Consider the following 22,743-nt stretch of genomic DNA (forward strand, 5'->3'; position numbering starts at 1 on the left):
TTACTTGCATTATGCTTTACTTCTTTGGTAAACATTATGCAATATTTACAGTACTATATAACAATGCCAATTTTCCAAGAGTAAGATTGCACAAGTCTAAAAAAATTCAAGGATAAAAAACAGAAATGAGGAAAAATGAATATGTACATAATTACTAGCTAAAACTAAATAAGCCGGGACAAATGTCATTACATTCCTTCGTTATCAAGTGGAACACTTGAGACACTCTCAAAACATACTTTCCTGATAATCACCTCACCTAGTTTTGGCCACATTCAGAACAAAACTTGCATACGTGGTGGTTGGTCCGATGCTCTATAAGATCTTTAATCTAAGACAAACAGCACTGCATTTCAGAGGTTAGGCAGAGGAGAGCCAAGAAAAAAAAAACAGATTTTTGCATTTATTCAGGCCATGACAATTACTTGCTTCCAATGTTTTGGTTAATTTCAAGATCATGACAGTTGACAGTGATTTCTTTCCAGAAGATTAAAATATGTTACTGCAAACTTTTCAAAAATATGCAGAAATATAGGAAAAAAATGTGTTTTTCTTCCAGGATACAAGCAATTCATAACTTGAAAAACCCCTAGATAATGATGATGATAATGCTAAAATCCGATGGCCAGCTCTCCTCTTGCTGAAATTTCTACTAGATCTATACTCTACTGTTCTGAATTCTCCTATTAAAAAAAGAAAGAAAAAATTATCTAATTCCTGGGAAGGTTATGTCTCTAATGTTTCCCAATCCTTTTTCAACCAGTGCAGGACTGAATACTAGGTCCTCTGATTCGAACCTCTTTTTTGCCTGATATAACATACATTTGCAAAGAGAAGAGAAGATGACTAATCTATGTCATTACTGGCTTAGGCATCTACAATACAATTTATGAAATAATTCAGCTGTGTCGCCCATCCAATATAATTTTGTGCTCAGTAAACTTAACTTCCATCCATAGGCGTTTTCTCTGACAAATACATTTTAACTTAGAAAATAAATAAATCTGCATACAGATTTTGAATGGCAGGAACATATGTTAACATCTTGAGACATGTTTTATTTTTATAAATTGAAGGGCATGGGAAGAGTAACAGAGAATCCAAGACCCAAAACAACTTAATTTCAACTTCTGTATTTCAATTACACAATACCAGAATTATATATTTTTTTAAAAAAAATTATCATCTTCTCTAAGAAACTGGTACAAAGGGAAATGTAATAACAGAGTCAAAGCAGAAGGTCACCTTGCAAAATCATTTGCCTTTTGAGTTGTCTGAAAGAGCCCTTAACTTTCATTTAAAATGGACTTCCAAAACTCAATACACAGTTCTCTAAGGGACTAGTGAAATGCCACGGAGTTATGAGTGTATTAAATTAACAAGTTAGCACTCAACACTCAGTGCTACAGGTTATCTTCCCCTGGAGAAATGGTGACTGTCAAATTCTACATCATTGCTTCAAGGCCATTCATTTCCAAGTTCAGGTACGAGTTTTGTGGTCACCCAGCTGGCCTGAAAACACTTGAAATTTTTCTTCACTTTTAAGTTATAGTCTCCTACTACATCCAACAGAAAATAAGATTAAAGTTTCATAGTTCTCAACATACTCTGTCTTTCTAAAACACACTGCCTTTTATCTGGAATTACTTGTTAAAATTACTCCAAACCTTTCATTTGCTTTTTCTCTTTTTTTTTTTCTTTTTCTTTTTCTATTCCATTACACATTATGCCATACTGGAGAAATGTAAGTTTGCAATAACTCTGTGATCATTATCATAGTAGCTTTAGCAATTCAATCTAGCTAAAAGCAACTTGAAAACCCCAGTGGCTAGCTCAAAATATAGAAACAAAAATTTAAAAGATAAGTAAATAAAAAGCATAGAGGCTGCATAGCTAAATTTAGTCTCAAGTGGTAGAAAATAAGAGTTCTTCGTAAACATGAGAAATGTTACGCCAAGGGGATGTTTTCCATTTGGACTTCACAAGAATGCTTTGGGATCTTACAGTCACTGCTGACCACAGTGATGTCCTTGTTATTTGCATCCTGACACTCAGAGATCAGGACAATTAAGTGAGTCACTTGGGCAGATTCCGACTCTGCATTCCAGTTTATTTTCCATTGTGGAAAATTTTATTATTTTAATTATAATTATATAAATTATATTAATTATAAGTATAGGCTAGTATAATTGGACATTAACAGAATATATCATTTTATTAATTATAATTTTAACACCCTCAGGTAGTAAAATTATCTTAATTTTTTTCTAATCCTTAAACTGTCCTCAAAATCTCATACTGTTGTCCATTACACTCTTCCAACGGAAAACCCCAGAGTTTTTCTCATAAGAACTGATTTCTTATGAGATAAAATATAACTTAAAATTTAAAACATTAACCTCCACAAACAAGTTAATATTTAAACACTAATCCCTCAAGGCATGATTCCAAGAAAAAAATAGAACTTCATCTGCAGACTTCCTAAATCATTTCTCTATCCACTATTTACCCTTCTCACTGCTCTCTTCTTAGTATCAGCATCTTCTGTTACACGGATAAATGAAATAACATCCTTATTAGGCTTTTCCTCCACCCAGTTCTCTGACACTACACGGGTGCCCAACAACCAATTAAATTTGGGAGGGGCTTTTATGCTTTGGGTATTAGGTGTCCTCCAAAAGCTCATGTGTGAGACAATGTAAGAATGTTTAGAAATTAAATAAGGGTTATGAGAACCTTAACCTCATCCATGAATTAATCCCCTAATAAGGATTAACTGGGTGGTAACTGAAGGTAGTTAGGGTGTGGCTGGAAGAGGTGGGTCATTGGGGGCAGGTCTTTGGTGTACATATTTTCTCTCTGGTGAGTGGAGTCTCTGTCTCTCTGCTTCCTGATTATCATGCCCTGAGCTGCTTTTCCTCCACCACACACTTTTGCTATGATGTTCTGCCCCATCTCAGTCCCTGAGGAATGGAGTCAGCCATCAATGGACTGAGACCTCTGAAACTGAGAACCAAAATAAACCCTCCCTCCTCTAATTGTTTCTGTCAGGTCTTTAGGTCACAGCAGCAAAAAAAGATGACTAGAACAGATCATGACCTACAGGCTGAGGACTCAGTTGTATGGGACTGCCCCATGTCAGGCCCCAGCTGCAAAAGGCAAGGCCAGGCTGCCCACACTTCTGCCCAGCCAACTCCATATTCAAGAGTTCTCACAACCCCTCTGCAGGTTGGATAATTCCCTCAACAGACTCAGAGAACTCAGGAAAGCACTGCACTTGCTAACTCTGGTTTACTATAAAGGTTATACCTCAGGAACAGCCCAAAGGAGAGATGAATAGGGTATGCACAGAAGCGTGGAGAAAGGGCAGTAGAGGTCTTGAATTTTCCATGCCTTTCCCTAGCATACCACTATCCTACCGCCTCAATGTATTCACTCACTCCCAGAATAATGATACTGATGCAAAGATGGGAGACTTTTAAGAGGTTGGTGATTAGGTCAAGAAGTCTCTGCTCCTATGACTGGATCAATATCATTATCATGGGAGTGGGTTTAGCTCATTTCTCTCCTTCCTCCCCTCCCCTCCCCTCCCCTTCTCTCTCTCTCTCTCTCACATACACACACACACACACACACACACATGCGCACGCCCACACATGTGCCCACACACGTACCCACATAAACACGCACAAAAAAAATCTGCTGTCTTTCCACCATATGCCATGGGATGATACAGCAAGAAGGCCCTTGATAGATTCAGCCCCTCAATCTGGGACTTCCCAGCCTTCAGAACCATGATCCAAATAACCTTTTATTGTTTATAAATTATCCAATCTGTGGTCATCTATCATAGAAGTAAAAAAAAAAAATAAAAACAGACTAAGGCAGTTTTTCTGGTTATTGGCCCCATTCTAGAAACATCCAGGAACTCATGAGGAGTCACCTCATTACTACAAACTCAGGTATGGTGGAAAGGGGCTCGTGATGAATAACAGAGGACATTCCCATCACTCAGAAAATTCTGAGTATTTTAAGAAGTCTGTGCCAGGGACCTGGGACCAAGACAAATATATTTTTGTATTATATGATTTAGTTCCATTTTGGGTTGCTATAACAGAACACCACTGATAGAATAATTTATAAAGAAAAGAAATATATTTGACTCATAAGAGACCATGCAGGAGACAGTTAGGAGAGAGAAGCCAAACTCAGCTTTTGACCAGGAATCCACTTCTTTGATTAGAAAGCCACTTTCACCATAATGGCATAAGTCAATTCATGAGGGCTGAACCCTCTGATTCAATCATTTCTTCAGTGTCCCACCTCTTGACATTGTTGCATGGGGGATTAAGTTTCCAACACATGAACTTTGGGGGACATATGGTTTGGATTTGAGGTATCCCTCAAAAGCTCCTGTGTTAATGCTTGAATATGCAAAGATGAAATGACTACATTATGAAAGCTGAACCTAATTGGTCCTTCCTAGTTTGAATGGACTAACTGGGTGGTAACTGTAGGCAGGTGGGGTGTGACATTCCCTGGAAGGGTGTAAGAGCAGTGCTCTTCCTTTGTGACCTCCAGTCACAATATTCTGCCTCTTCTTGGGACCAGAGTGATGGAACCAGCTGAGTATGAACTGAACTATTGAAACCATGAGCCTCAAATAAAATTTTGCTCCTCTAAGTTGGTCAGGTTGACTTTTTGGTCACATCAACAAAAAGCTGACTTACATGCATAGATAGTATGCCATACTTCCTGTTGGCCTTCCTGCTTCAGCTTTTGCTTTCTGAATGGCAGCTGAAGTCACACCACAGTTCTCTCTCCTGGTTAAATCTTGCAGTGGCTTCCCACCAAATGCAGAAAGCCAACATGACGTACTGAGTCCTACTCATCTTGCTACCCTCACTTCTTCCTCTTGCTCCCCTCCCTCCAGGCCTCCAGGGTCCACCACACGACATCGCCTCTTCCTTGAACATGCCAACATCCACCCTGTGCCCTCTGACTGAACTCATCTTTCCTCTCTCTGTACATAGCTGATTTCTTTTCATCCTTCAGGTTTCAGATTAAATGTCACCTCCTCAGAGAGTTCTTGCATCAACCCCTTCAGAACAACTCCCACTCCCTGCTCTGGTTTCTCTCTATTATTGCACATGAGTTTCTTTTGTTGCATATACTGCAATCATTCATGGTCTTGTTTATCAATGTTCCCATTGGTCATTTATCTTTATGATCCGAATGCAAGCTCCAGGTAGGAGCAAAACCACTGTGCATTTCTAGTCTGGCTGAATGAAAGAATAAACCAACAAAAATAGAGGGAGCAAAAAACAGCTAAAGTACAGTTTCCTAAAATAACACATAAAATTTTGGCTGTTTTTTTTTTTTTATTATTGCCTTTCTCTTAATAGGAACGACTAGTACTCTCTATGAATTACAAGTGTGCTGCCTAAATATTCATTTCACTTTCAACATTTTGACTTCTCTCTCCTCATTCTATTAGTCACCAAGACCAGGTGATCCCTGCATCTAATTCTTTTGGTGTTTTGCCTTCAACACCAGCTCTAGTCTCCCAACTGACACTCTTATCCCCTCTTGTAGGTCACAGCAAAGGCCTTCTCTTTCTTCTCTTAGCTGAGCTATCAGTTCAATTTCTCCTCTTTCTGACACATACATCTTCTAATGTCACTGTGAACCTTTCACTTCACTTTCCCAGAAGATTCATGTTCTATCTTAGTATAGTAGGTACAAAGATCCTCCAAAATTGAATCATATTCACCTACTTTTTTTCCCATCTCAAGCAGTCAATAATATTTCCCACTACTTCTTTAAATAATTCCTTTGATCTCCTCAAATGCTTACCTTTCTATCCCCCAAATATATCCTGTTCATTACTCATTCTGGATTTTTGCTTCATCATGGCACAGATGGGCATGAGGGGCTGGCGCTTCCCCCCATTCATCAGCTGAAACCAAACATTTTCAGTTCAGTTCAGTTCCAACATCTTCACTTCAGCCTCCCCTCTCAGTTCCACCCACATGTTCTTGCCTTCTTTCTCAGTTCTTATAGCACTTAAACAATTGTTCCAGGCAACATTTGATTGGCCCGTGTAACATTTGATTATACAAGACTTACATTTTGTTCTCCAGTTATTTCATATGTGTAATAGTTTCATATGAGACTGCGAGCAAGGACTGTACCCTTACTTCCTAATACTCCCAGCAGTGGAAAAAGTAGTGCTGATCCAACAAGAGCCTCTTACATTGAAATTGATTTGCATGAACCTGAGGATGAACCCCTTCAACCGTAACCGTTCCAGGTAATCTGCAGACCACACTGACTCTTACCCGGTCTCTCCTGCGTGTCTCTCAATGTCTGCAATGTTCCCTTTCCACCTTCATTTACCTGGAAAATCCCTAATTCTCTTTCCATTCTCAATGAGGACAACATCTACTAAGGAAAGGCAAGTACCCTCTGTCCATTCCTTACATACTACCCTATTCTGATATCTATGGAAAGCGTCACCCTATACATTCCATTAAATGTTCTTGATTCACAGCACCTGGCACAGTATATTATAAATGTCTATTAACCCTCTGGCTTCCTAGACTAATTTATGTGCTACTTAGGGTCAAAGAATTTATCTTTTTTTTTCTTTGCAGCAGCAGAGCATAATATTCTATTGATTGTTGAAAAAATAAACGAACAAATAAATTGATAACAAAATCTGTTTAAAAAACTAAAAATTTAGAGCCTAAATATCACTTGAGTGTTAATAAATGCCCAATATAGCCCATTCATACCACTTAGATGGCTATTTGTTTTTCATTCCAAAAATAATCCTTAAGCCCCCAATATGTAACAGCACTGGGGAAACAGAAAAGACCCAAACAACTACAAATCCCTAACCTCTCAGACCTTCATCTTTCTAGTTGAGTCAGGCAAGCTCTGACAGCTGGAAACCACAGATGAGTTCCAAGCAAGTTTCTGCAATGATGCTAAAATGAATGCCAAAATAGTGGCAGTTTGAAAGGTGAGCAGTAGTTAAAATTGGATCTACTTTAAAGGCAGAGCTGGCATAGTTGGCTGATGAACTGGATATGGGGTAGGATAGAAAACTACAGTCAAGTATGGCTCATATTCTGTAGGTATATAGAATAGAATTTGTGAAAGGTTTGGAAAGAACATATAGATATATGAAAAGTTTCTGTAAAATGATGTTTTAAATTTTAATACGCAACAACTAACCTTCCCTTGGGCATATTTTGAAAGAATAACAAGGGTCACATTTGCTCCTTAGACAAATTGATAAAATGGAACAAAAAGACCCTGGACAATTGTTAACAGTCTAGCTCCATGAAGCACTGCCTGTACTAAGTACCCTATAAAAGCCATTGAAATTTGTTTACTATAAGCCTCCCAAATACTATTTCTAAAATGACCAATTCAATGTAACTAATACAATAGGTTACAATTTCTATGACTTCTAACAGACACTTCAAAGCTCACACAATTATTATCATTAGCAACATTAATAATTATACCTTAAATTATATGGAACCATAATTTAGATGTCAAATGGACACATGATAGAGGCCAAAGCTTAAGCTTGTCCTAAATCATAATCTAATACAAGGTGATGCGAGAGGGTTTTGACCTAGGAGTAAGAAGTCCCCAAACGAGTGACTCAGAATGACTTAAGCCACCTAAGACTAAATACTGAAAGAAACAGTGGGAGATTTGGGCTGTAAGGCAGCTACTTAAATAACCCAAATAATCAGCTACTGTGCTTAATGGCTATAATTTGGGGTAAAGCTGGTAATAATGGTTTATTTTTTTTCATGCATTGAAGTATATGTCTGAAAAACTTACTGAATCTGGGGATTTAAACAACGAGACTGTTTATAAACATATGATGCAACAGTAAGTCTGTATAATAACTGAGTCTCTTGCAAAATAATTTAGTGGAGGTCATGATGAGTTATAACTTGGACTCTGGAGTTTTCATTGGGCAGAAACAAGCCATTCTCACTCAAGTCTGTGAGCTCTCTTTTTTTTCCCTCACAGACTCTAAGTAGTTTACACAATAAATAGTTATTTCCATGGTAGAAATGGCCAACATGTCTAAGCCTCAAGCTTAACCCTATTATTATGGTTAGAAATCAAGGTTGCCCTTCTTCCAGATTTTCACAGCCACACAACTTTTGACCTAGCTGATGGAAACATAAGAGTACACCTTTTCCTGACCTCCTAACACAGGCAAAAAAATCAACACGCTAAGATATGTATTTTGCTGACTAGTGATACAATGCACAGAGGCACCACGGTGGATTCATACAATGGCAACCACTACAAATTCCTGCCAAAGAAAGAATTTTAAGCCAGAGTTTACCCCTATATTTTCCATGTTCTCTTATCGAGGACTTTGATATAAAGCACAGATTTAAAAATTTCACACACTTTATCATTGATGGATGACATTACATAATACAATTGAAACTTTCAGAATCTCAATGTAATCAGTCCCATGACAGAAATTCTCATTATTAGCACATGCAGAAGGGAATAACTTCCATTTTCACATAGATTTTTCTCCCACCTAAACATCATTCTTAACTGTGACAAGTGAACTTCTTTCTCCCTTCTTAAAAGTTATGTTTTAAACTCACCCCTTCCCTGAGCAGGAAAACGGTAATCTTTGCTAAACCCCACAGGATGGCAAACATTAATTCCACTGTGGGGTCTGCATTTAATCTATTCTGGGACATTGACTGATTCACAGAGAGAAGACATCTTCTACATGTACCCATTCTGCTGTGTGGAAGGTGCTAAATGCAAGCATGATGAAGCTCAAGGACAAAGCCATGATCCCTCTGTGACCCTTTTCAACATTAAACAAATGGTGGGATTAGGAAAAACCTCAGGGGCCTAAATGACTTTGTTTTTCTGATCCTTGCATTTTGGTGTGAACTTTTTTTTTATGTTTATGCCACTGATAAAATATAACATATTAAAAAATGAACCATGAAAGAATCATACACATGAACATGTAGCAACATTCAGTTTGTTGAAATGAAGAGTTAAAATTTACAAGTTGAAAAAGTTGATATCAAAGAACTTCATGGAAAGAATACTGAAACTGTAGTCAAATCCTTTCCTGCAACACTAAAGAAATAAAGACACACAGAAAGTTAAAACTACTAGGACAAGGAAATCATTGTTTCAAGCCAGTCTTGACATTACTATGCATTTGTTAAATGTCTCTACTGTGTTGTTCCAGAATTTCAGATATATTTTAAATATAACTCGGCGTCCAAAAGCAATGACTAATTCATTTCTATGACTCCTCTGTTCAAAATTTCAGGACTCTTTTTCAGAACCATTTTATCACAATCTAGTTTTCTACCTTAGGAAGACCTTTTTTGCTCAACTATATAAATAAATTCAAACAAATGAATTTTAGGTCACAAACTATACCAAAATAAAACACAAAATAAGTTGTCTCCTACCTATGGTTGTAATAACAGTGCCAGCAAAGAAGAAGGAACTTCCCAAATCCCAGTGACTGATTTGATTGGAGGTGTTTCCTAAGGGTATAATCCCTGCATTTATTGCTGCCACTATTTGCTGCAAGTTTAAAAAGAAATTTATCAGTGCACATCAATCACAGAGAGGCATCAAACAGTATCAATCCCACCCCAGAAATGACTAGTTAGGAGAATAAATTTTAAGGTTTTAATTTTCTATTTTAAATGAAAGTAGATATTAAAACTTCACAGTAAAGAATTTCATAGCAGTTCAATAGTAAGAAAAATACATTTGATATCAAGTGAATGGATCTGCATGAAGCTTCTAATAAACAGTGGGTACAACTAATGTGCATTCATATCATCAATTAACATAGTGGCACCTTGAATTAAACAACTAAGTATATAACAATGTTCTCTAATAAGCACCACGGATTTGTTAAAATTTAAAATATCAGATTGCAAATTACAATTTAAATAACATAATACAATAATAATACAATAATACTCTTTATTCATCAATAAAGAGTATTTCCAAAGTGGTAATCATTTCAAATGTTAAACATATGCATCCAAGTCTAGTTGTCTATAATTGAAGTGACCATATATTAAAAAGCTCTTCCCCCTAAAAAAAACAGCCTAAGTGGAAAGAAAGAAGAAGAAAGTAAAAAGCATAGCAATTTACTGTCAAGCTTGTCAATCCAGTTAGATTTAGATTTCTCAAATTTCAATACATTCTTATTAATTTTATAGCAATGAAAATCACCAAAGATTAACATCTGCACTATTTAAATCAAGATCTAATTCTTCTCCAACTATTACTGAGGGGTAGACAGAAAGATGACATTATAATCCCTTCTTCAATCATCAGATGTTGGAGAAGGAGAGGAGAGGATACTAAGAAGAAATAATAAGAAAACATACGAGACGAAAATGTACAGAAGAGAAATATACAAATTATAGAAGAGGATATTTCTGTTGTAAATAGAGTTTTAGAGGTCTTTATCATTTAATTTTCAGATTTTAATATCTGAAAGAGTTTCACTGAATAAGTAAATAAAAGATCAAGAAAAGAGTGACTGGCTTAGTTATATAGTATAATGGCAAATGGTCATTAAGTACATTCAGAAAATGGAGATAGTTCCCAAGAAAGTGACTAGAAAAAAAAAAAAGATGGAAAAAATCAGGAAACCAAGAGGTGAAACAAAATTTCAAATTTCATTTCAAGCTGACTCTTACAATATCTGATTTGTATTCATCTGTGAATGGAAACTCCTATTCTTGTGAAAAAAATTAAGACACTATGAAAATGCTTTGAAAAGATAATTAAAACTAAACATATAATTCCTGAATCCTGAGATAACCCCAGCTCCTGTTAAAACAGTATAGGTATATACTCAAGGTAGTTTGATATGCTTTCTACATAGTTGGATCTGTGAATTATAGTTGGATGGTTGGATTTGTGATATGAAATGTTGCATTCTCTAATCTTAACATGATTCCGCTGCATATTTTCTTTGTCATTAGCACATTTACATAATCATGGTCCGATATGTAGATGCATATGTTGTTCTAAAATTTGTCTCATTATAAAAAAAAACATACTGTTTTGAATAAATTTGTGTATACATGCTTTCTATTTCTGAACACTCCCCCAGGAGATATTGTTAGAAATAAATGTGCCACACTAAAGATTATGAAGGCACCTGAGGTACAGTAGCAAATAGTTATCCAAGGAGGGTATCACAACTGACCTCCTACAATTTATGAATGCTTAGCAATACCTCTAAAATTAATAACATGTTATCTTTACTGGACTAATGAAAATGTTTACCTTTATATATTGCTTATTGAGAATAATATTGCTTAAGTATGCTTCCTTTATTCTATGTTAAACGTACACAAATGGACACACATAGATACCCATGTACACAGCACACAATGAAGCGAGTTTTGAGAGAGTTCATTCTGTTTACCTCTCTATGGTAAGCTTCATACCAGATAAGGCAGTTCTCACTTTATTATCCTCCTTTCAAAACATGTTCTTTACAGTTATTGCCTTTTTATTCTTGCGTAAACTTTACAATCATTTAGTTAAATTTTATAGAAATTTTCATTTCCATGGGTTTAAATATATTTTCATTGAAACATGTCACATGTTTTAAAATGGAAAATATGTAAAACCTATAAATTAAATAAGGAAAACTAACATTATTATAATAGCTGAACTTCTCACCAATGTACATGGCATGTTTCTCTACAGCATTTTAACATATTATATATAGATCTATACATTTTTTCATAGGTATTTTCTTTTTCCATTTTAAATTATAATTGTTTATTACTATTGAATATATACATACATGTGATTCATCCTTTTTACCAGCAGGTCTCAAATTTGATAACTTAAAACTACTTTGTAGTTCCAAAATTTATTGAAGACTTTTGTTTATTGGATAATAAGTATTAATATTTACCATATGTTGTAATTTCTAATTTTCAAATGTGTTGATTAATTCATACACAAGTTAAAAAGCTCATGTAAGTAATCTACTTTTATGAAAAATAATTGTTTTCCAAAGCAAACAAAATATGTAGAAATAAGACAAGCAGTTTTATAATTTTATAAAGGTCTATAAAGTCTGGCTCATTAGATTACAATTCCATTTTAATATATGCTTCTGCATTCAATCTGTCAAGATAGCGTATCACATAGTCTCTGGAAAACTCCAGTGCACCTTCATAAGACAAAAGGCAGAGTGCTAGCCTACTATGGACAACGAAAAAACATAAATACCTTAGTATTATTAAGAAAATAAGGTTTGACCTCATCAAACCTCTGACAGTGTCTTGGGGACCACATTTTGAGAATCACTGCTTAATACTAAACTCATTATTCCCTTTTCTTTGTGTGTTTGATTTCAACTCTACCTGTAAAACTAAAACTAAATAAGTTATTACTTACAAATCACGACATTTAATCTCATCTTTCAATAGCTACATTTTATTACTTTTCATTTCTTACTGCATTGTCCAGTTTTTCCAGAGCCAATACTAAATAAAAACATTAAAAGCAGATTCTTTGTTCTTAATCATATAAAATCCTCAATGAATGTTTGATCATTTAATATCTTCACTATTGGCAAGAAAATGATGTTTAAATACATTCTGAGAGCAGACATGAAAAAGATAAAACTTAAAAAAATGCCTTCAAAAAATAATTTAATATAGCAATAACCATATATGGTATTTAACAGGGGAAAAGATGAAAATTATTTTATTTAAGCATAAACCAAATGAAAATCATAGGTTCATGTACTCTAACACTAGGAAAAGCATAGCTTACATAGCTAAATAACTAAATCAAGGTATCACAAATCTGAAAGGGCTGCTTATGATGTCTGCTATTGGCTGGTTACTCTGGAAGAAAGAGCTTCACGGCTAATAAACATGAGGATGCCACACCTTTGCATGTGCTGGCAAACACTGTAGGCATAAGCCCCAGGAACACTAGGGTATCACTCCCAGGAAAAGCTAACACTTTCAGTAAACATCAGGAAAGAGGAAGGTTTAGACAGATTGTAAATGCACACATAGTATATTTTAATATTTTACAGACATTTCTTTAACACATTCATTTATTTTTAAAAAATGATTATTAGTCTATGGTGACAAACAAGAGCAAAGCAACAGCCAAGTAAAAACATAAATGATAGAAATATAAATGAGAAAAGGGAAGGCAAGTCTTCAGACTTTACCCAGTCAATTAAATAGAATTGATTATCTTATTGGCTAAAGCAAGCAAATTTCGCCAACAATTAATTTAATACAGCTTTTATGGCCAACACCATTATTTCATTTCATCCCCTCCCAAGGCTTGAGGGTGTAGCTCAGTGGTAGAGTGCTTGCCTAGCATTCAGGAGGTCTTGGGTTCGGTCCCCAGCACTGAAAAATAAACAATGGCTTTTATTTTGTTCTTTCCTTTGTCAATGGTGAGGTGCAATGTTGCTCAGTTAGATACTTGAATAAAGTTCACAGATTATTTAAATTCAAAAGAAGCAAATCCAGAGCTATAACCAGAAATGGCAGTGTCTGGCAATGTGTGGGTTGTAAATAGGCATGGCAGAGCTGTGATGATTGAAACAGAGGCTTGAGATCAAACTAAAAATACATCAAGTCACTATGAGAATGAATCTACCATAAGGTCTTTTCTCTAGTTCTCATAAATTTGTTTTATATTTTTGAACAAAATCTCCCAGTCAACATCCACAGGAAACTAAATGCCCTTTCCTACACAGACTTAGGACTCCTCAATTTCATCCTTGATTCAGATATCAGAGCACTTAGCAAATGTCTTCAGGAGAACTGTTTCCAGTTGTGCTGTATCACATGAGTAAAGTAACATGATTACTTAGTAGATAATAAAATTCACTTTTCCTTTAAAAGAAACTTTTGTGAACAATCATGTTAATGTTGACAACTGATGAACAGGTTGATTTCTTTGGGTTAAGATAAAGAAAATGTGCATTCCTATGCATTTAATGCTAATAGAGGATTACTTCAATTGTTGATTAAGGAAGGGCTGCTAAGACTAAACCCTAAAAATAGTACAAGATAATGTTGATTGAATTCACACTTAATTTTGCTCTTCAGTTTATAAACAAATATATAGAGTGTGCACTAAGGAAAAGAAGTTGATTACAAGGTTCTGGTTAAGAACAGAGACTTCAACTTAAGAGAGGACTTAGAGGCTTACAAGCACTCAGATGATAAAAACAATAATGCATAAAGGTAATTACAAAAAATCTTGGTTTCCATGACAATAATGGCTTCAGATTCAAGGTGCAGAGAGCTCTGCTGTGAATTTGTGCATTCTTGAATTATAAAAAGTTGATCTCTCTGTGTCCTCTGGCCTATTGGAACTATATTCAGCTTTAACACCAAAGTTGATAAGACACATTACTTTGAATTATATACTAGCACAAATGAAATTCCAGGAAATCATGGACAATCATAAAATCTTTCCATGAGTCCAATGCTAAGAACCAACTTTATGTTTGTTATCTGGTATTAGAATGACTATTTTTCATAAAAGGAAAAAATATTGGAAATTGAGCAGGCTCTAGAAGGCTGAAGGATGTATTATTTTCAGAGTAATCTTATAGTGGATCTGAAAATACGTGACACCAACAAATTCTAATTCCACTCCTTTTTGGAATATTCAGTTGCTCGTGTTCCTCAAAACAACACAGGATGTTCCAAATGTTTTCTACAAAATCTTCTTATTAAAATCATATTCAAGATTTCATTAAAATATACTACCACACCTATAATACTAAAAGTTGAGTCACAATAATTTGAACATATTAAATGATATTCTGGACTGCAGGTATAAGGTGTCAACAACCAATTATGTTACAACAATGATGTGTGTAGAACTGATCCAAATGACAAATTTTTTTAATTGAATATTTAAAAATGTTCTTATTTTTTCTCCTTTTTCCTATTATTTCCATTTATAATTATACTGACACCTGTATAATCATACCATTCCTCAAAGAGTAATATAGGTACTGTCTTGCCAAAAGTATGTTAGGTATGACCATAGATCTTCATTTGAGACAATATCATTGTAGGATATCAGTTCCACCTTGAGAGCAGCTAGTCTTCAGAAATCCAATCACACATCTACAGTACAATGTCTGACCATTTCAACCACGTAAGCAAGGTTACTTTGAAAAAGTAGAAGAATGCATAATGAGAAAGACAAAATAATAAATGATGCTCTTGTCAAATAACTTAGTGAGCAGATAATTAAAGGTGTCGTTGTGATTCATGTTTACAACACAAAAATAGTCATCACTCATCAACAACAGTCTCCTATGAGTTGTTGCTAGAGGCTGCAGGATCCTCATGCATCTCACTTTTGACCTCTGGCTATGTGTCAATGTTATGATTCCATACTCCCAGAGGACATGACAACTTTGAAAGGTTCTGCTAATAAAACCAGAGACTATCTCAAGATGGGCCTTACTCTTCACAGGCTCAGAATCCACACACAGCACAGGTGGAGTCTTGGTAACCTCAACTGGCATGTTTGAATTGTTGAGGATCCACACTGGATTATCCATTTCCTAAGCTTTAAAAAAAAATTACTGGACATATTTATCTGGAATGTTATTTATGGGCATAATTTACACAAGAAGCATCTCTTCTCTTATAGATGACAGGTAGAAGTCTCAATCACTGGGGCTACTTCTTAGGCCATTATACATATCAAATTAGGTTCCACCAATGGGCAGCAGCATACGGCTTGACAGTGAATTTACACAGAAAACCATCCCATGACACATCCTTTGTACCACTAGGGATAAGCCCCAGAATCCAGACCTATCTTCTTTTTTTTGGTTCTTTCTCCTTTCACAATATTCTGGAAATTAAAACAATGACATAGGCTTCCTTGAATAAAATGATATTTCTGTTAGAGTGCCACTCAGGACATGATATTTCTGTTAGAGTGCCACTTAGGGCAAGGGAGCACGCAACTTCTTGAAAACCACATTATATCAGCACATTGCTCTTTAAGAATATTTCATGAGAAGTCTTCAGGTAATGCATATAGTACATTCAACCATCTAAAAATTGCTGAACTCTGAGCATTTGGGGCCTTTGAAATGGCATTATAATATCAGCATACAAAAGGATGGTACTTGTGTTTTGATGAAGAGTGTATAATAATATGCCAGATTTCATTGCACTGTGGTATTTATTATTACAGAATTAAAGCCAATTCCCATAACCAGAAAATTGTTAATGGATCAATCTGTTAAGACTTTGCTTACAATTCTACAGTGAAGAGTATGTACTTACTAGGTTAAGTTAAATCTTATGTTGCTGAGAATGTTACTTCCTGAAAACATAAACTAGCTGTTAATTCCTTAGTGGAAACTCAAATTCTGTTCAATTTTTGCATATTTCTGAGAAATCCAGAAATACTAGATAATAAAGATGGTTATATTTTGTCAAAGTGAAATTTTACATTCATGGCTTGACATCAAACATTCATACTAATTAGTATGCATTTGAACCTAATTGAAAAAAATAAACTTATAACAGGAAAAATAGAGATAGCTACATAAATCCAAATAGTCAACAACATCCCCAAATTACATCTTACAATTAAATAATTGTTACAAGTATTGATAAACATTCTGTTTTCTAAATCTTACATCAACAATACTTCTTCTTTTATAAAAAGCATAGTTCTGATTTCACACAGAGAAAACAAAAGGATTAATACTTTCGCATTTTTTATACAACATGTGTCAGCTGCCACTATATTTAGAAACTGGGAAAGAAGCACATTTTCAACTTTTCCCCAAAGTATATTTTCTAAGTAAGAAAGGTAAAATATAGTAATATTTTTAATCTATTTTTTTGTTGGAAACAATTTGAGTCAAAATATATTTCATGTTTTTTTCAAAAACGGTTTTAAAAGTCCCAGAGTATATTTGCAAGTAAAAGGAGACCTAAATTTAATCACACATATATTAGAAACTTCTTATGAAAAAGCAACCTTTTAAAAAAAAAATGAAATCTAATTTTTACAACTTAGAAAAGAGAGTATTTCCTTCAGGAGAGGGTTTTGGTTTTTTTTTTTTTTTTTTTTGTGCCAGACTAAAATCTGCTGCCTTACCTTCTCATGGTGTTCCTTCTATTTAAGGATTATGCAATTGCATGCAAATGCTATTTTTACAGGCTAATGAAGTGTACAGCTTTTTTCTTGTTCTTTTGAAAGTGTGAATTTACTTCCTATTAGTAGAAACCAAAATTTAAAATCTAAAGCAGGGAACAACAGAGTTGGGGGTGGATGATATCAAAGGGCCAGAAAGCAAAAGGCGTATATACTGCTGGGTATGATAGCTATCTGGGTATCTGGTCATATTTACTTGGGAAGGTTTTTTGATCATAAAATAATGTACAAGTAATTGGGTATTTTGGAAAACAATACTAAACGGACAAAACAGTCCCTTAAACAGTTTTTTTTTTTTGCAATATTCATATATTTAATTTTGTTTTTTTGTAGTTGTAATAATCAAATGTCTTCAACAATTTTCATACAAGCATGTTCTAAGCATCTGGAAGTTTTCCGAGCTTCAAATGACCACAATATCTCACTGAGTAGCTACCTGCAATATGACATGATCATGGCTCTATCATTGAATAAATCTGTATAATGGTGTCCCAGGGCAAGTGACCATTTACAGAGTTATTATAGAGAAGATTTCATACATCAGACAAGAAATGAACTTGAAACACTAAAATCCTTTCATTCTTTGAGCCTGAATAAAATGAGCACATTGTGAATAGTAAAGAATAAAATATGGTAAAGAACCTGAGTCCTTGCAAATCTGAAAGAACCAGAAAAATACATGTGAAGCAAGCATACTAAAACCTGCATTCGGGCTAGGGGTGTAGCTCAGTGGCAGAGCACTTGCATAGCATGTGTAAGGCACTGGGTTTAATCCTCAGCACCACATAAAAATAAATAAATAACAGAGGCATTCTGTCCATCTACAACAACAACAAAAAATTTAAAATAAAAAATAAATAAAACCTGCATTTCTCCAGTGGTGTATTTTTCCTTGAGTCTTTAGGGATTCCCTAGTAGAGTATGAAATAATATTTTATAGAAATGTTAATTTTTGCCAGTGTTTCTGGCCACCTTCTACCCCATCTGAATGGAGGGAAAAAAGATTAGTAAGGGAAAAGAAGATCATGAAGAAAGAAGGTTTTCATATAAAACAAAAAGGGCAAGTAGAAAGAAAGACGATAAAGCTTATTTAAATAGCAAAATAAAGAGTTCTAGAAGAACAAGATAGGAACTTAGTTCAATTTACAGTCACTTTCTTTTTCTAGAAATTTCCTTTAAAATAAATTGTCTTCAAAGTAGAATTTGAATAGGCAGGAGACTGAAATCAGGGATACAACATCTAAGAAGATATTTTTATACTCTTTGCCTAAGACTGCTACAATAACCAATATATATTCACACAGTATGTTTTTAAGACCTGAATTTCTAAACTGATGAGAAGAAATAAGCTAAAGTGTGACAGAGTTTACTCTGTCAACTACCTGCATCCATAGTTTCTAAACTTGAAACATTATGTTGGTTTGTTCCAACAGAAGGTAACTGATGTCTACTCATTTGATTTTCCAATATATACTTAAGCCTTTATTTTCATATCAGATACAATTTAAGCCCCCAAAAATGTTTTATATCTATATAAATATATAGATATATTTCTACTATAAACTATAGTAGAAATGGTTAAGAAAATTATTCAGTTTCCATAGAAAGACAATCTTTTACAATTATAAAAAAAGATAAATAGAGGGGCTGGGGCTGTAGCTCAGTGGTAGAGCGCCTGCCTCGCACATGTGAGGCACTGGGTTTGATCCTCAGTACCACAGAAAAATAGATAAATAAAGATATTGTGTCCATCTACAACTAAAAAAAAAAAAGTTTTTTAAAGACAAATGGAGTTTTTTTGCCTATCCATCTTCAATATATAACTAAAGAACTCAACAAAGATTAAAATTTTCATGCTGTAGATACACACACACACACACACACTCACACACACACACATCAAAGTGATCAGTTAACAAACTGATATTTGAATCAACAAACTTCCTACAACCGAAATTAGTCATCAATAAAAGCCAAACACCACCCTACTGAAACATTCCAGTGAGAGTATGATAGACAGATCCTGTTTGAGGCCACATAAAATTTATGTATCTCTCACTTCAACTGAGTTGACTCATTGCCATTAATAATCCCACCAGAAATTTCTCTGCTTTCAGATTCCAGGTAAAATTTCTTAATATACTGAAGAGGAAGTTTACTAATGACTTGCTAACATTATGCAGAGAAAAGGAAGTCTTGCAAAAACTGTTTTAATATGTTTATACTTCTTGGCTCAGTGTTACAAAAAAAATCAAGACAGCAAAAATAATATATGAGTAACTTCCCAAAACATAGTAATTCATACCCATCCTGTCAGCCACTTTGCTTTTCTTCAAATTTCCCCTGACTTTCTCAATTACATTCTCAAATATTCACTACAGATGGTAGATATTGAAGTGGTTGAAATCCATTTTGTTGAGAAACAGAAACCTTAAAGAATTTCTTTCAATTTTTCAAGCCAACAAGAACAGCAGAGGTACCCCTTGACACCTGTCCAGGAATTATTTCACAAAAATGCAATTAAATGCTTCCCTCAGGCACCTCTCAAGCTGACATGAGAGTGTCACACCATAGCCGTCAGCACTGCAGACAAGCTTGGCACCTTTCCTGGTGCTTTCCACGATAGTCCGTCACATAGGCTGTATTGTTCATCCTCCCTCACAGGAGACTCTTGCCAGTCTCAAGAGCATTTCGGAGCACAAAACCCATGAAAGAGAAGATGCCCTAAAATTCATGACAGACATGAAAGTGGTTGGTCTTCTTTGCTGAGAGGTCCAGAATATGAAGATGTCTCTGCCAGGGAAGTCTCTAGTAGAGGACCAGTCCCACACCTGGAAGGACCCAAGGTGGGCCAAACATCCTCAGTAGATTTCCTGTCCCCTAATTCTCACAACCTAAGAATGTGCTTATGCTAATGAAACAAACAGGAAGCATTTAAACTGCAGGGAGCAAGAGAATAATAATAATAACAACAACTCAATATATTAATGCATAGTCTCTGGGGACCCAGAGGAGGCATGGAAGGATAAGAGTACTGGCATTTGGAGATAACCAAATATACCTGAACCATATTGAAGTTTTCACTTTAAACCACCTTTGCATCTGGTGGGTGTGCTTTAGTCAGCTCTCTCTGCTTACGTTAATTATTTGGACCCAGCAGTACAATTCCTGAGGGGTTTCACCAATAACCAGTTGAGAATTATCTATATAGTGTCACTTAACAGAAATCAGATGCTAATTATTTCTTTCATAAAAGATAAGGCACAGAGAGCCTAAGCGGACTATTAATTCAAAACAAGTGAAAACAATAATAAAAATAACTTGGCAAACTAGTGTCAGGACTTGGAGTTATAATTTTGACATCACCCCACTCCCTGATGGCTCCGTATCACGTGTGAGCCTATACTTATTTTCTTCTCCATCCATCCTCACTTGGAGGATTTCATTTAAACACAAAGCTTTAAATATCCTCAATAGGTTGATAACTCTCAAATGTATTCAGCTTGTACTGCTCCCCCAGCTGGATGTCTGAAAGGCAACTCAAACTAATCATGTACCGAACTGAACCCTGGAGCTCCTCCTTGAATCTTGCTTCATCTGGATTTTTCCCATCTCTTTAACTGCCAACTTTATTTTTCCAGTTCTTTAAGGAGAAATCTATGAATCATCTTGACTTTTTTTTTTTTTGCATACAACTCACATCAAATCCTATTGGCTTTACCTTCAAAATATCCCAAATTCCATCACATCCATTGATTTCATCTTTATACAGTCCATCGACATCTCCCCACTGGGTTCTTGCAGCAGACTCTCATTTTTATCCCACTACATTCTATTCTTCACAGGACATCCAGTGATTTCAAGTCATGTGCCTGACTCCTTTTCAAGTTCTTTCATGGTCTTTCAACTCATTCCAAGTGAGATCCAAGATCTCTTACAAAGATGTACAAGGCCCTACAGTAACTGAGCCACTGTTAACCTCTCTGTTCTTTTTTTCATACAAATCCTCCTTTCAATGATTCCCTCTAACCTTGTGGCCTTTGCCAATAATGTGCCTGCCTCTAAGGTTTTATACTCACTCTTCCTTCTATCTAGAATCCCTTTCCCCAGTTATTCACTTGTATGTATGTATAGTTTTTTATTGTCTTTCAGAACTCTGATAAAACATTTAATTCCCTTATCAGCCAATTTCATTAGCTCAGGTATTGACTCTTTATCATGCACTCATACTATTTTTTTAGGATATTTGAAATTACTTTATGTACTTATTAGTTTACTGTTTTTTACAATTATAAGAAAATGACCCGAGTTGCTCATGACATTTATCTCAAAGTCTCAAAGAGGTGCATTCATTCAGCAAGATGGTAGAATAAGAAGTCCCAGACTCTCTCCTACCCCTTAGAGATATAGAGTCTACAATACACAGAACAATTCCTTTTGTGAGAAATCAGAAGCCAGTTAAGAGCCTCCTGCCCCCAGGGATAAATGAAATCAGCCAAATCAAAGTCAGCAGAAAATGGTGTGGTGTTGATGCTCACTTGTTATAGCCATCCCCCTACACAGCCCTAGCTCAATGTAAGAAAAAAATCATCCAGAATCCAAATTCTCCTTGGGGAGAGAAAAAAGGACTGAAATGTATTTCCAACATGAAGACTTTTCAGAGGGCAACCTAAGGAACTAGTTTCTGTCTCACCCAATTCATACTCATATTCATACTCACTGGGTGGATATGACATACTCCAAAAGGTCAGGGGCCACTAAGAAGAATGAAGAGATAGGAAACATGTGGTAGCTCCAAAGAACCTGTACTATCTAGCACATGCATAAACCAGAGGGAGTGAGGATTACAAGCTCCCAGAGGGGGAAAAAAGAGTACATTTTTCTAATTAGTAACTTAAATAAACCAGTCCAAAGCATACACACCCTCTAAAAAGATTGAATAAGTCCCCAGAAGCTTAAATCAGACTTTTCTAAGATTTTTTCCTGTAAAATCAAGCATTTATATATTGATAGAGGTAACTTTTTTCAAATGTGAAGGGACCATCATGAATGTTACAAAGTATATAAAGAAACAAGGAAACATGGCCCAATCAAAGAAACATAAGAAACCTCCAGAAACTGATGTTAAAGAAACAGATGCATATAAATTACCTGAAAATGATTCAAAATAGTCAGCATAAAGATGTTCAATGCCCTTAGAAAAATAATCCATATATGAAATGAGAATATGAACAAAAATATATATAAATAAGAAAAAAACAGAAAATTTGTAGTTGAGGAGTAAAATAACTGTGAAATTTCACTAGTTTCTACAGAAGACTTGACCAAACACAAAAAAGAATGAGTGAACTCAAACACAGGCCAAATAATATCCTATCAACAGAAGATAAGAGAAGAAAAGGAAAGGAAGGGAAGGTAAAAAGGGAATGAAAATAAAAGAAAAGAGTAAGTAAAGAAAGCTTCATGAGA

General features: G+C 35.1%; 1 protein-coding gene across 2 annotated transcripts in view; it reads right to left on the reverse strand.

The window, feature by feature from the left end:
• The window catches only part of Kcnk2 (potassium two pore domain channel subfamily K member 2), a 191,375-nt gene that overhangs the window by 80,018 nt on the left and 88,614 nt on the right, over nucleotides 1-22,743 (reverse strand). For both annotated transcript variants that reach the window (XM_026387976.2, XM_026387977.2), the window contains exon 3: nucleotides 9,504-9,621. In XM_026387976.2, coding sequence (XP_026243761.2) covers nucleotides 9,504-9,621 — 118 coding nt within the window. The remainder of the gene's footprint in view (nucleotides 1-9,503; nucleotides 9,622-22,743) is intronic.

This window comes from Urocitellus parryii, chromosome 9, assembly GCF_045843805.1.
Source record: "Urocitellus parryii isolate mUroPar1 chromosome 9, mUroPar1.hap1, whole genome shotgun sequence".
NCBI classification, from domain to species: domain Eukaryota; kingdom Metazoa; phylum Chordata; class Mammalia; order Rodentia; family Sciuridae; genus Urocitellus; species Urocitellus parryii.